This window comes from Phacochoerus africanus, chromosome 1 (genome assembly GCF_016906955.1).
Source record: "Phacochoerus africanus isolate WHEZ1 chromosome 1, ROS_Pafr_v1, whole genome shotgun sequence".
Taxonomy (NCBI): domain Eukaryota; kingdom Metazoa; phylum Chordata; class Mammalia; order Artiodactyla; family Suidae; genus Phacochoerus; species Phacochoerus africanus.
This window is the reverse complement of record NC_062544.1, coordinates 177,483,539-177,498,101: the sequence shown is the minus strand read 5'-3', so window position 1 is coordinate 177,498,101 and position 14,563 is coordinate 177,483,539. Positions and strand designations below refer to the sequence as shown.

Below are 14,563 nucleotides of genomic sequence, written 5' to 3'. Positions count from 1 at the left end.
GGTAACAAAAACACTCCCTACAAAAAAAGTCCAGGACCAGATGGCTTCAAAGGAAAATCCTACCAACAGTACAATGAAAAACTTATACACTTTTTAAACTTTTCCAAAAGGTCAGAGAAGTAGGAACATACCCAAAGACATTCTATGAAGCCACTATCACCCTAATACCAAACCAGACAAATATACTACCAAAAACTTAAATTATCAGACAATATCCTTGATGAATATAGATGCAAAAATTCTCAACAAAATTTTAGCCAATGGAATCCAACAACATATTAAAAAAAGTCATACACCATGACCAAGTATGATTGATCCCAAGTTCACAAGGATGGTTCAATATAGGCAAATCTATTAGTGTCATGGGCCAAATTAACAAAAGAAAACTCAGAAATTGCATGATCGTTTCAATAGATGCAGACAAATCATTTGACAAAATCTAACATCCATTCATGATTAAAAAAAGTTCTGACCAAAATTGGTATAGAGGGAACATACCTTAACAAAAGGAAAGCCATTTATGACAAACCCACAGCCAATATAATACACAATGGAGAAAAGCCAAAAGCCTTCCCTCTAAAATCTGGAACAAGAATGCCCATGCTCACCATTTTTATTCAACATAGTATTGGAAGTCCTATACACAGCAGTCAGATAAAAGAAATAAAAGTATCCAAATTGGAAGAGAAAGGTAAAATTGTCACTCTATGCAGATAACATGATAATTTACATAGGAAACCCTAAGGACTCCACACAAAAACTGTTCTAACTGATCAAGGAATTCAGCAAAGTAGCAGGATACAAGATTAGCATTCAGAAATTAGTTGCAATTCTGTATACTAACAATGAAATATTAGAAAAAGAATATAGAAAAATAATACCTTTTAAAAATTGCACCTCCTAAAATTAAGTACCTAGGAATAAACCTGACCAAGGAGGTGAAAGACTATATGCTGAGAACTATAAAACATTAATCACAGAAATTAAAGAGGATTCAAAGAAATGAAAAGATATCCCATGTTTCTGGATTGGAAGAATGAATACCATTAAAATGGCCATACTACCCAAAGTAACCTACAGAGTTAATGCAATCCCTATCAAATTACCCATGACATTTTTCACACAACTAGGACAAACTATCCAAACATTTATATGGAACCATAAAAAACCCAGAATTGCCAAAGCAATCCTTAGGGGGGAAAAAAAAAGAACAAGCAGGAGGCATAACTCTCCCAGACTTCAGACAATATTACAAAGCTACAGTAATCAAGACAGTATGATACTGGTACCAAAACAGACATACAGACCAATGGGACAGAATAGAGAACCCAGAAATAAACCCAGACACCTATGGTCAGTTAATCTTCCACAGAGGAGGCAAGAATATGAAATGGGAACAAGCCAGTCTTTTCAGCAAGTGGTGCTGGGAAAAGTGGACAGCCGCATATAAATCAGTGAAACTAGAAAACACCTTCACACCATGCACAAAAATAAACTTGAAATGGCTTAAAAGACTGAAATGTAATACAAGACACCATCAAACTCCTACAAGAGAATATAGGCAAAATATTCTCTGACATCAACCATACAAATGTTTTCTAAGGTCAGTCTCCCAAGCCATAAGAATAAAAGCAAAAATAAATCAATGGGACCTAATCAAATTTACAAGTTTTTGCACAGCAAAGGAAACCATAAAAAAAAAAAAACCACAAGCTAGGGAATGGAAAAAAATAGTTGCAAACTGTACAGCTGACAGGGCTTAATCTCCAAAATATACAAACAACTTATACAACTCAACACCAAAACAACAACCCAATTGAAAAATGGGCAGAAGAGCTAAATAGACATTTCTCCAAAGAAGGCGTATGGATGGCAAACAGTCACATGAGAAACTGCTCACATCACTAATTATTAGAGAAACTCAAATCAAAACTAGAATGAGGTACCACCTCACACCAGTTACAATGGCCATCTTTAATGAGACTACAAATAACAAATGCTGGAGAGGGTGTGGAGAAAAGGGAACCCTCCTACACTGTTGATGGGAATGTAAATTGGTACAACCACTATGGAAAGCAGTATGGAGGTACCTCAGAAAACTAAATGTAGAAATACCATATGACCCAACAATCCCACTCCTGGGCATATATCTGGACATAACTTCATTCAAAAAGATACATGTACCCCTATGTTCATTGCAGCACTAGTCACAATAGCCAAGACATGGAAACAACCTAAATGTTCATCAACAGTTGATTGGATTAAGAAGATGTGGTATATATACACAATGGAATATTACTCAGCCATAGAAAAGAACAAAATAATGCCATTTGCAGCAACATGGATGGAACCAGAGATTCTTCTACTAAGTGAAGTAAGTCAGTAAGAGAAAGACAAATACCGTATGATATCATTTATATATGGAATCTAAAATATGGCACAGATGAACCTCTTTACAGAACAGAAAGTCTCACAATCATGACAGGTAGACTTGTTTTTGCCAAGGGGGAGGGAGAAGAAGTGTGATGAACTGGGAGTTTAGGGTTAATAGATGCAAACTATTATATTTTGAATGGATAAGCAATGAGGTCCTGATGTATAGCACAGGGAACTATATCCAATCACTTATTATAGAACACAATGGAAAATAATGTGAGAAGAAGAGTGTTCATGTATGTATGACTGGGTCACTTTGCTATACAGCAGAAATGGACACAACATAGTAAGTCAACTATAATAAAAATTAAAAAAAAAAAGAAAATCGAAGGACAGAGTTAAGACTACCCGACTCCTAACCTAGTGATCTTTTTACTGTTATGTGTGTATTAGAAAACAAAGTAGGGGTTTTGTTAGGAGCAGGGAAGCTGGAGGCGGAGAAAACAGTATGCAAATGTTATAAGATGGTTAAAATTTAGGCCATGTGATAATACAGCTTATTTACTTCTGTTAATAAAATATGTCTATAATGGCCTCTAAAAAAGTCATAAACCAGATAGTTACCTTTCCTTATAAATACAGGGTAGGCTTATTAAGAAAAAAAAGGAGGAGTTCCTGTCATGGCGCAGTGGAAACAAATCCAACTAGGAACCATGAGGTTGAAGGTTCGATCCCTGGCCTCCCTCAGTGGGTTAAAGATCCAGCGTTGCCTTGAGCTGTGGTGTAGGATGAAGATGCAGCTCAGATCTGGTGTGGCTGTGGCGCAGGCCAGCGGCTGCAGCTCTAATACAACCCCTATCCTGGGAACCTCTATATGTCACGGGTGCAGCCCTAAAAAGACAAAAAGATTTAAAAAAAAAAGAATTTTAATGCTGAATATGTCATAGTTATAATGTGGAACTATAATAATTAAAAAAGGAAAGAGACAACATGCACAAAGGATGCCATCTTTTTCTATATTAAGTCTCAAGAACACTTAATCATAATTCATAGAGAATAACTCACATTTTTATATGAATCAAATTGTAGATGAATATTAAAAAAACAGCATTGATTTTCTTTTCTTGAAAGAATGACCTTATTTTTCTTCTGGTTTACTAATATTTTTCATCAGTGATTTTGTGATTGATTTCATCTCTTGCTTTGTTGTTAACAATTGTCAGTTTTCTGAAAACAAACCAAGAAAAACTTGATTTTGTTTTTGGCCTTTCACTCTGATTTTATTGACTTAGTCTGATTCTTTATCTTTCTCTTTGAGCAAAATCAAAAAACATCTGTTTATATACCCTTCTTTTTTGTTCTTTTTACTATAACATTTCCTTTCTTTTTCAACACCTTCGATATTGTGTTATCTGGGTGAAGCCTGACTTTGGGGGTAAAAAATAAACCAAATCTTTAACCTGATAGCTACAAATACAGAACTAGCCTTGTATGCTGGGCCAGACTCTTTCTCTTCTCTGTCAATTTACACACTCATGGAGTTCTCAGATTAACAGATTCCAGTCTAAATGGTCCTCTTTGGAATGATGATTAATTTAATCAGGCACTGCCCTTCCATAAATGAAAAATCATATACTGTATAAGTTTCCAATAATAATCAAGAAATTCCCAGATGTGTTCACATTTTGGATTTCACAATCAATCTGTTACTGTCTCGGAGTCCCCTTCATGGCTCAGTGGTTAATAACCCGACTAGGATCCCTCCCTGGCCTTGCTCGGTGAGTTAAGGATCTGGCATTGCCATGAGCTGTGGTGTAGGTAGGAGATGCAGCTCGGATCTTGCGTTGCTGTGGCTGTGGTGTAGATCAGCAGCTATAGCTCTGATTAGACCCCTAGGCTGGGAACTTCCATGTGCCACAGGTACAGCCCTAAAAAGCAAAAATATAAGTCATATATATTATGTATCAATTATATATACATATATAATCTGTTAAAATCTGTGGACAACTTAGGGTATTAGATTCCCCCACCTTTTCCCACTCAGTACAAGAAACAGCTCATCTTGAGGTTAACCATAACATTTTTCTGGAAAAAAAATGTTAATTTTCACTTACTAAATGGAAACTTTGTACACACAGACCACCTAGAGATTCTCATAGATCTGTTGGGACAGTTATTGACATGGAAATTGGACTTTTTTTTTTCTTTTTACGACTACACCTGTGACATATGGAAGTTCCCTGGTTAGGGGTCGAATTGGAGCTCCAGGAGCTTCAGCTGAGGGCTGCAGCATAGCCACAGCAACACCAGATCTGAGCCGCATCTGTGACCTGCACCACAGCTTATGGAAATCCTGGATCCTGAACACACTGAGTGAGGCCAGGGATCAAACCCATATCCTCACAGAGATTGTGTCTGGTTCTTAACTTGCTGAGCCACAACAGGAACTCTGGAAATTGAATTTTATAGGCCAATATCATTATTTTATTATGCCTCACACATAAAGGGTAATATATATGATATCTTATATATAACTAAATATACATATGTAATTTTATGCCCTTTATGTTCTGTTTTTATAAAATTGTTCCCCTGAATTGAAATATTTCTCACATTCATAGGTATAACATCACAATATATAAATGACTGCAGTTTAAATCTTCCTTTGAAAATTTTATTCTCATTGACTTGAATGAAATATATGTAAACGCCAGTTTGGGTTTTTTTTTTTTTTTGGCTTTCTCTAGGGCCACACCCACGGCATATGAAGGTTCCCAGGCTAGGGGTCTAGTTGGAGCTGTAGCCACAGGCCTACACCAGAGCTACAGCAATGCGGAATCCGAGCTGCATCTTCAACCTACATCATAGCTCATGGCAACGCCAGATCCTTAACTCACTGAGTGAGGCCAGGGGTGGAACCCGCAACCTCATGGTTCCTAGTCAGATTTGTTAACCACTGAGCCACGATTGAAACTCCAATGCCACTTTTTTTATATACATTAGCAATCTTACTGTCCAAAACTCAGAATATCTTAACACTCTAATGATATTCACTCATTTTATACATTTTAGAATTAAAAGTGGTTTTGTTTCCCCAACACCAACTCACACTATTTATATTCAAGCAGTTGAATAGTGGACTTTTGTTTATTTAACATCTATTCTTCATGATTTACTCTGTATAAAAACTTGACATTTGTACTCCTGTTTTAACTGTATACTTTAATTCTCAGATCTTTGAAAAATAAATATGGATATTTATATTAACCATTTTTCAATTAAGTAACATGCTTGAGAAGTGATTAAACTTTTATTTATATTTATAGAATTCAGTATCAACCATCTTGAAAATCCTATTTAATAAGTTAAATTTTCTGTTAAAAAATAAAAAGCAGGAAATGTATCATATGTTTGGTCTTCAAGATTGATTTCTCTGTTGCATTAGTTAAATTTAATCCATGGTATGGTTCAAACCAAACCTAATAGTGCTTTGCAGCCAGTCAAACAATGTTGTTGGGACAGGAGATAGCATGTTCCATTTCTCTCATTAATGCTCTTCCAGCGCCTGTTTCCTGAGCCCCTGTCCATACAGAGTCGTTCTGTGCAATTCCTCAGAGCTCTGTGGGAGAAGACCCAGGCCGAAGGTGCTCACAGCTTTGAAACAGCCATGATGGAGTCCACATTCCCTCAGCAGAAGGTAAATGCTTCTTTCTTTGGACAAGTTATTTTAAATCAAGATTCGAGGTTAGTTTAAAATAGTTTGCCTATTCTTAATAGTTCAACTTTTTCCCTTCTTTCTTTTTCTGTCATTATTATCTAAAACCACTAAGTAATGATTTTCATATCATGGACTCAGGACCTAGAGATATCAGTAGACAACGTTGCTGCCCTTTGAGGCCCACAGGTTGACATAACACAGGCCACTCAGATCCACACGAAAACTACCTACATCGTATGAAACAGAAAGCATTTTACAAAAGAAGACAGACAGCTCTAGGACTGAAAAGGAAAGCGTGTCAAGGAATTAGGCTCTAGCGCCTTTGATGTTTTGCACTTCTTCCCTCCATACCTTCTCTCATTGCTTTGTCCTCTATAGTCACCACAAAGCAAAAAAATGAACATAAGGTGAACAGGAAGAGAGAGAGCATGGTCAGGGTGAGAGAGAGCTCTGTTGAGGCAGGCAAGAATGGTTTGAGACAGAACATCGTAGGAGTGTGAAAACAGTGGCTTCTCTCTCAGGACCCAGTTGACTGAGCTCTCCTGAGCAGGCCTTCAAAGTGAGAAAGAATCAGAATGTGAAACTACACCCAACCAGTCAATGGGGTGAAACTGGAATAGGACGTCCACTGAGATGGTAAGATCTACATGTGAGAAGAGTCACAGACCTGGGCATGGAGTGAATGATTAGAGGAAGCCTGGCTGGAAATAGGAAGACTACTAGGGAAGCTATTACTCTAGTCACTTAGGAAAGGAAGGCCTGAACTAAAGTTGGAATTTATATGAAGAGGATGGATTCGAAAATGATGAAAGAAACAGAATCAACAGGACTTGATACCTGATAAGGAAAATGGAAGAACCAAGGATGATTGCAGGTACATCGCATGGCCAAGTGGATGATAGCACCATCTTGAAAAAGACCATAAATGAAGCTGATGTGGAGGAGGAAGATAAATTTTTCTGGTTTACATGTTTCGAATGTGAGTTGTTTGTGTTGATAACTAGGTGGTGATAGTGGTTGAGATGCCCGTGTGGACCTCAGGAAGAAGGCCATGATGAGAGATATGGATTTGGGAGTCAAAGGTAGCACCAAATATCATGACAGTAGATTGGATCACTCAGAGGGAATATGTATAATGAGAATAGAGAATGGTCATTGATCTCTCTTTAGATTTTTTCAGCTTCTCTCTAAGCCCTTCACATACTCAAAGATCCTTATTATCCCTACTTTGCCTTCAAGAAAGCCCAGTAATAAGCATTGGATGCTTACTCAGCAAACCAGAAATTCTGAGAATATATGCTTGTGGTATTTGTCCTTGGTTTACTATTGAGAAGGGGGACAAACATACTAATATTAAATAAACTTAAGGTACAATCAACTAGCAAATTAATCAAACATTGTTATATTGTGAAACAAACATAATACCTCAAATGTGCTGAAAGAGCGTAAAAAGATGAAAAATGGGTGTGCTTAATCAGAAGTAGTTATAATGGTCTGTAAGACACTGAAGCAACAGCCAGCTATTGCACCACTATTTCTTGGATTTGGTTTAAGAATTAGACATGCAGTATTAAAAATAAATTCCATCCTTGCATAAATGCAAAGTAGAATGGAATTCTTTGTATATTTCATTCAAATTTTGAACTGTTGCATCATGTTTAAAGACCGTGCCTCATATTCTTATAAATGTTTCATCGTGAACTATATTTTAACTAGAGAGATCCAGTAAATTAAAACTTGGCAGGCTGCATCAAGCCCTAAGAGACTGAAAAAAACTTGGAAAACCAATTTTGTGCATGCTCCCAAGCATACTTATTCATATTTCTTCTATTTCATACCAGTAAATATTCCTCTAGGGAAAAATTATCTGCAGGCCAAAATGTTTTAGAAATTTTTAAAATTTTATCATTTGGTTTATTCATAAGTAATAGAAAAAACTTTAATGTCTGGAATGTACATTATGTGGCAAAGTTTATCAGCTTGAGTATTTCTCAATAAAATTGATTTTATACTATCTATTTTATGAAGTGTTTTTCCCATTAAATTCAAAAGAGCTATGAGAACAGTCCAAAGTCTGCTCTCTTTTCATCATATGTGCCAGTAGGTACATACACTAGTGATTGGAAAATGATGGACATGAGATTATCTGTTGCTCTGATAGAATTAGCACTGTAGCCAACTGGATCCAGGTATACAAAGAAGGAAGAAATTTCTGAGAAAATGCCTAGGTGTCTAGAATATAATGCTTTCAAGAGTTTATTATGGAGAATTCTTTTTAATAGAATCTTAGAATTTTAGACCTGAAAATCAACAGTAAGATAACTATTAAGGAGTTCTTGTCATGGCACACCAGAAACGAATCTGACTAGCAACCTGAACTAAAGTTGGTTGCGAGTTCAACCCTTGGCCTTGCTCAGTGGCTTATGGATCCAGCGTTGCCATGACCTGTGGTGTAGGTCGCAGACATGGCTCAGATCTGGGTCGCTGTGGCTGTGGTGTAGGCTGGTGACTACAGCCCCAATTAGACCCCTAGCCTGTGAACCTCCATATGCCACGGGTGTGGCCCTAAAAGGACAAAAAGACAAAAAAAAAGTTAACTATTAAAAAGAGCTTCCTTGCCTGCACATTTGCATCTCTTACAAGCGTCCTATCCTAATAAATCTGTTTATTGCCTATCAAAAAAAATAACTATTAAATTGCAAACTGCTTGAGGGAAAGGATTGCGCTATGTTTACCAGGGCCACACAGTGCCTAGCACATGGTAGGCTCTCAAAAAATAATGGGTACCAATTGAATAAATCAAAAAAATTCTGTCATTTTCCAAATGTTAAAATTGGACACACAGTGACCTGTTGAAAGTCACATATCTATTCAGTGCCATAGCTAAAGCATGAGCACACACCATGGTAACATCAGGGATGTCACCAATATACCTGGGTCTTCTCTACTCTGGGTTTATATTACAATTCCCTCTCTTTTGAAGTAAGCCTTGGCCACATGACTTGCTTCAGCCAATGATATATGAGAAGAGATATGCATCACTCTAGATGGATGCTTTTAAAAAAGCCAGTGTGTGGTTCTCCATCTTCCTTCTCTTCCCCCACCAGGGGGATTGTAGAAGCAAATGTTGATCTTGAGTTGCCAAAAGGTGGACACAGCCTGGAACGCCAAACGACCACACGGAAGACTGTTGCTCTGGAGAGCCACCCAGACCTACCACACACTTTGCATGAAGAAGAAACGATCCTTTGTTTTGTTAAAGCAAAACTTTCGGTGTTAGTTATGGGAGCATAACCTACCTATCTTGACTACCTACCTTAATTTTAAATAGTGTTAAAGACATTTTTTAAAAACCTGAATTAATGGAAAGATACTCCCTTCTCATAGCTAACATTACACAAATGGAATTTTCTCTCAAATTATGAATACAACTTTATTTCTAGATATAATAGCAGCAGAATGTCTTTATGGAGTTTGAAGAACTGATCCTAAATTTGAGAATAACCAAAACAGTTCTGAAAAAGAACAGAGCAGATCATTTTTCTACAAGGAACTGAAAACATATTCTTTTTTTTTCTTAAGTTGTATATTTTATTTTATTTTATTTTTTATTTTCCCACTGTACAGCAAGGGGATCAAGTTATCCTTACATGTATACATTACAATTACATTTTTCCCCCACCCTTTCTTCTGTTGCAACATGAGTATCTAGACAAAGTTCTCAATGCTATTCAGCAGGATCTCCTTGTATATCTATTCTAAGTTGTGTCTGATAAGCCCAAGCTCCCGATCCCTCCCACTCCCTCCCCCTCCATCAGGCAGCCACAAGTCTCTTCTCCAAGTCCATGATTTTCTTTTCTAAGGAGATGTTCATTTGTGCTGGATATTAGATTCCAGTTATAAGTGATATCATATGGTATTTGTCTTTGTCTTTCTGGCTCATTTCACTCAGGATGAGATTCTCTAGCTCCATCCATGTTGCTGCAAATGGCATTATGTCATTCTTTTTTATGGCTGAGTAGTATTCCATTGTGTAAATATACCACCTCTTCCGAATCCAATCATCTGTTGATGGACATTTGGGTTGTTTCCATGTCCTGGCTATTGTGAATAGTGCTGCAATGAACGTGCGGGTGCATGTGTCTCTTTGAAGTAGAGTTTTGTCCGGATATATGCCCAAGAGTGGGATTGCGGGGTCATATGGAAGTTCTATGTATAGATTTCTAAGGTATCTCCAAACTGTTCTCCATAGTGGCTGTACCAGTTTACATTCCCACCAACAGTGCAGGAGGGTTCCCTTTTCTCCACAGCCCCTCCAGCACTTGTAAAAAAAATACCTTGAAGCAAATGATAATGAAGACACAACCTCTCAAAATCTATGGGATGCTGCGAAAGCAGTGCTCAGAGGGAAATTTATAGAAATACAGACCTTTCTCAAAAAAGAAGAAAGATCCCAAATTGACAACTTAACCCTCCACCTAAACGAATTAAAAAAGGAAGAACAAAAAAGACCTAAAATCAGCAGAAGGAAGGAAATAATAAAGATCAAAGAAGAAATCAATAAAATAGAGATTCAAAAAGAATAGAGAAAATTAATAAAACCAAGAGCTGGTTCTTTGAAAAGGTAAACAAAATTGACAAACCCCTGGCCAGACTCACTAAAAAGAGGAGAGAGAGAACCCAAATAAACAAAATTATAAATTAAAAAGGAGAAATCACAACAGATACTGCAGAAATACAAAAAACTGGAGTTCCCATCATGGTTAACGAATCCAACTAGGAACCATGAGGTTGCGGGTTCGATCCCTGCGCTTGCTCAGTGGGTTAACGATCCAGCGTTGCCATGAGCTGTGGTGTAGGTTGCAGACGTGGCTTGGATCCCACGTTGCTGTGGCTCTGGCCTAGGCCAACAGCTACAGCTCCGATTAGACCCCTAGCCTGGGAACCTCCATATGCCGTGGGAGCGGCCCAAGAAATGGCAAAAAAAAAAAAAGAAATACAAAAAACCATAAGAGAATACTATGAACAACTATATGGCAACAAGTTTGACAATCTGGAAGAAATGGACAATTTTCTAGAATCTTGAAGCCTGCCAAAACTGAATCAAGAAGAAACAGACCAACTGAACAGACCCATCACTAGAAATGAAATTGAAAATGTCATAAAAACACTCTCTATAAATGAAAGTCCAGGACCCAGATGGCTTCACAGGCGAATTCTATCAAACATATAAAGAAGAACTGGTGCCCATTCTCCTTAAATTCTTACAAAAGGTTGAAGAAGAAGGAATACTCCCAAAGACATTCTATGATGCCACCATCACCCTCATTCCAAAACCAGACAGAGATACCACCAAAAAAGAAAACTATTGCCCAATATCATTGATGAATATAGATGCAAAAATTCTCAACAAAATCTTAGCCAACCGAATCCAACAACATATCTGAAAACTTATTCTAAAATCATGATAAAACGAGGAGGTGATTATTGCTGCAGGGATAAATTAATAATAAGAAATAAAGAATCCAGAGATAGTTGCAAGCAGATAGAATGATAGATGATGGAATGGAGGTCACCAACTAGTGAGGAGAAAATGAAATATTTTACAAATAATGTGAGGACATGTGACTTTCCAGATTGAAAAGATAAAATTAGATCCCTCCTAGATACTATAATAAATTAACTCCAGATAGAGGTCTAAATGTAATCAGTGAATATTTACAACAATTATAAGAAAACATCAAAGATTGTCTTTATGACTCAGGATAAGAATTTGAGACATAAATGAACAGAAATCATAAAGGAAATATGAATAGATTTTACCTAGAACGTTTGAAGTTTCTGTATGACAAAATACAACATAACAAAGTTAAAATGCAAGGACAGTCTTCTTGAAGGTATTTAAAATATGTATAACTGACCCCAAACTCTCCTACACATCAACAAGGAAGCAACAAACAACCCAAGCAAAGACTGGGCAAAGAACATGAACAAAAAATTCACTGGACAAACTCAGGTGGCCAAAACACCTATGAAAAGATGTTTAGACTCACTAAAAATCATTGAAATAATTTATTCAAATTTTTTAAATGAAATACCATTTTACAGTGATCAAACTGGCAAGAATAAAAAATTGTAGCAATACAAGTCTTAGCAAAGATGTGAAATAATAAAAATGTTCATACATGACAGATGGGAATAGAACAGGCTTATCTACTTAAGAAAAAAAATATGTAGTCAATAAATAGATGCATAAATGATAACTAGCTGACAGTCAAAGTGAATGTGTAACTTTCCAGAAGTCTTAATTACATTTAGAGCTTATCAGAAAAAACACTTAAGTATCCCCCCAACACATAATGGTTTCCCCTATTTGGTTAATTAACGTATCCATTGCATCACCTGTTTTTCTTTCCTTCCTTTCTTCCTTTCTTTCCTTCTTTCTAGGAGAACATTTAAGTAAGAAATGTCCATTTCTTTCCATAAGAATATTTTATATTGTAACTTATAAAAATGTTGTCATAGACAAGGTTTAAGACAGATTTTCCTTTACAACCTTCTTAAAAGGGCAGTCTGGCAATATCTGGTTATATTGTGAATTCATGTACCCTATTATTCTACAATTCCAGTTCTAGATAAAACTCTCACATACTTGCAACAGGAGACATGTACAGATATTAACTGAGCATTGTTTGCACCAAAAATTCAGGAGTAATGCAAGTGTTCATCAGTATAAGATCAGAGAAAAATGTTGTGGTATAGTCATTCTCTACAGGCAATGAAAGTGAATTAATTAGACCTATGTAGTAACACGGAATAAGTCTTGAAAATATAATATTGATTATCAATAAGCAAGTTTCAAAAGTATGCTATGAATAGTATGATAGCTTGCATACATTTTTAAAACACCCTAAGCAGTATTATGCATTATTTATGGGTACATATGATAAAAATACAACTTATTTAGAAATTCGTAGTGGGATTGCCTCCCAAATTCATAATGGGATTACCTCTGGATAAGGAGAAAGTGGAGAAAGGAAGGAGGGAAAATGTAACTTGGAAGGGAATTAAGGAGATCTCAATTTCATCTGTAATTTTGCTTTTAAAAAACAGAAGAAAAATATTGGTATTTATTAAAGTTGGCCTGTAAGTTCATAGATATTTGTTACATTATCCTTTGTACATGCTTTTCTTTCCTTTTTTTAAAAAAATTAAACTTATAAATAATGTATTGAGTAGAAAATTTATATATTTGATGACATAAAAACATTAAGTTTAAAAAACAAAATCTATACAAAACTCAAAAATATGTGTAACAAGTATGAAAAACAGGTTTAATGTCCTTAAGATACTATGAGGTCATACAAATCAATAAAGTGGGCGAAAGACATGAACAGATAACTCAAAGGAGACTTTGCGTGCAGAAAAAGCATTCAGCCTCATTAGTAATCAAAATTTAAAAAATTGAAATTGAAATAACAATAATCTTTTTAATCCATTTTTTAAAAGAGTTATCAGTGCTGACTATTGTAAGGGAGTTAGACACTTTCACACATTTCTAGTCAGAGTGTAAATTATTTCAACATTTCTAAAAAGCAATGTAGCAATGCAGGTCAAGAGTCTTAAAAATATTCATATCCTTTAACACAGTGGTTTTATTTCTAAGAATCTTTTCTAAAGAAATAAACCTGAAATGTGTACAAAACTTAAGATACACCAAAAAAAGTATGTGTAGTAATCTGTAAGTAGCCTAAATGTCTAAAGGTAGGAAAATAAAAGTGTTATATATATGCTATTAATATATATTATAATATGTATATTTTCTAATATACAATTTTATAGTATTAATATATAATAAATTATAATCTGTGATATAATAATGTACATAATATATATATATATAAACAGGAAAGTGAAAGTAATATGTGTAGACATCCATCTAAATGAAAGAATATTGAGAATTCCCATTGTGGCTCAGTGGTAATGAACCTGACTGGTACCCATGAGGCCTCAGGTTCAATCCCTGGCCTCCCTCAGTGGGTTAAGGATCCGGTGTTGCCATGAATGACAGGTGCAGCTTGGATCCGGTATTGCTGTGGCTGTGGTGTAGGCCAGCAGCTACAGCTCTAATTCAACCCCTAGCCTGGGAACTTCCATATGCCATGAGTGCGGCCCTGAAAAGACCAAAAAAAAAAAAAAAGGAAGATTAAGAAACCATGAAAAATCATGTTTATGAGAAATGTTTAATGGCATGAAACAGTACTTATGTCAAATACCACATTGCAGGGTACAAAATTATTTATGTAAAGAAGATTATTTGGAGATTTACCCATGAAGGCAGCCAAAAGGAAATATATCAAAATTTTAGCAATGGTTATCTCTGGTTGATGGGATTAGCATCTTCTAAATTTTTTGTAAGTCTCTATTTCTTCTATAACCAAGGAAAAAATATTACAGAAGTACCGCTTT

At 35.9% G+C, this 14,563-nt stretch overlaps 1 protein-coding gene across 3 annotated transcripts in view; it reads left to right on the top strand.

Annotated features, from left to right (window-relative positions):
- The window catches only part of VEPH1 (ventricular zone expressed PH domain containing 1), a 274,843-nt gene that overhangs the window by 219,697 nt on the left and 40,583 nt on the right, over positions 1-14,563 (top strand). For all 3 annotated transcript variants that reach the window (XM_047785422.1, XM_047785415.1, XM_047785430.1), the window contains one exon: positions 5,939-6,073. In XM_047785422.1, coding sequence (XP_047641378.1) covers positions 5,939-6,073 — 135 coding nt within the window. The remainder of the gene's footprint in view (positions 1-5,938; positions 6,074-14,563) is intronic.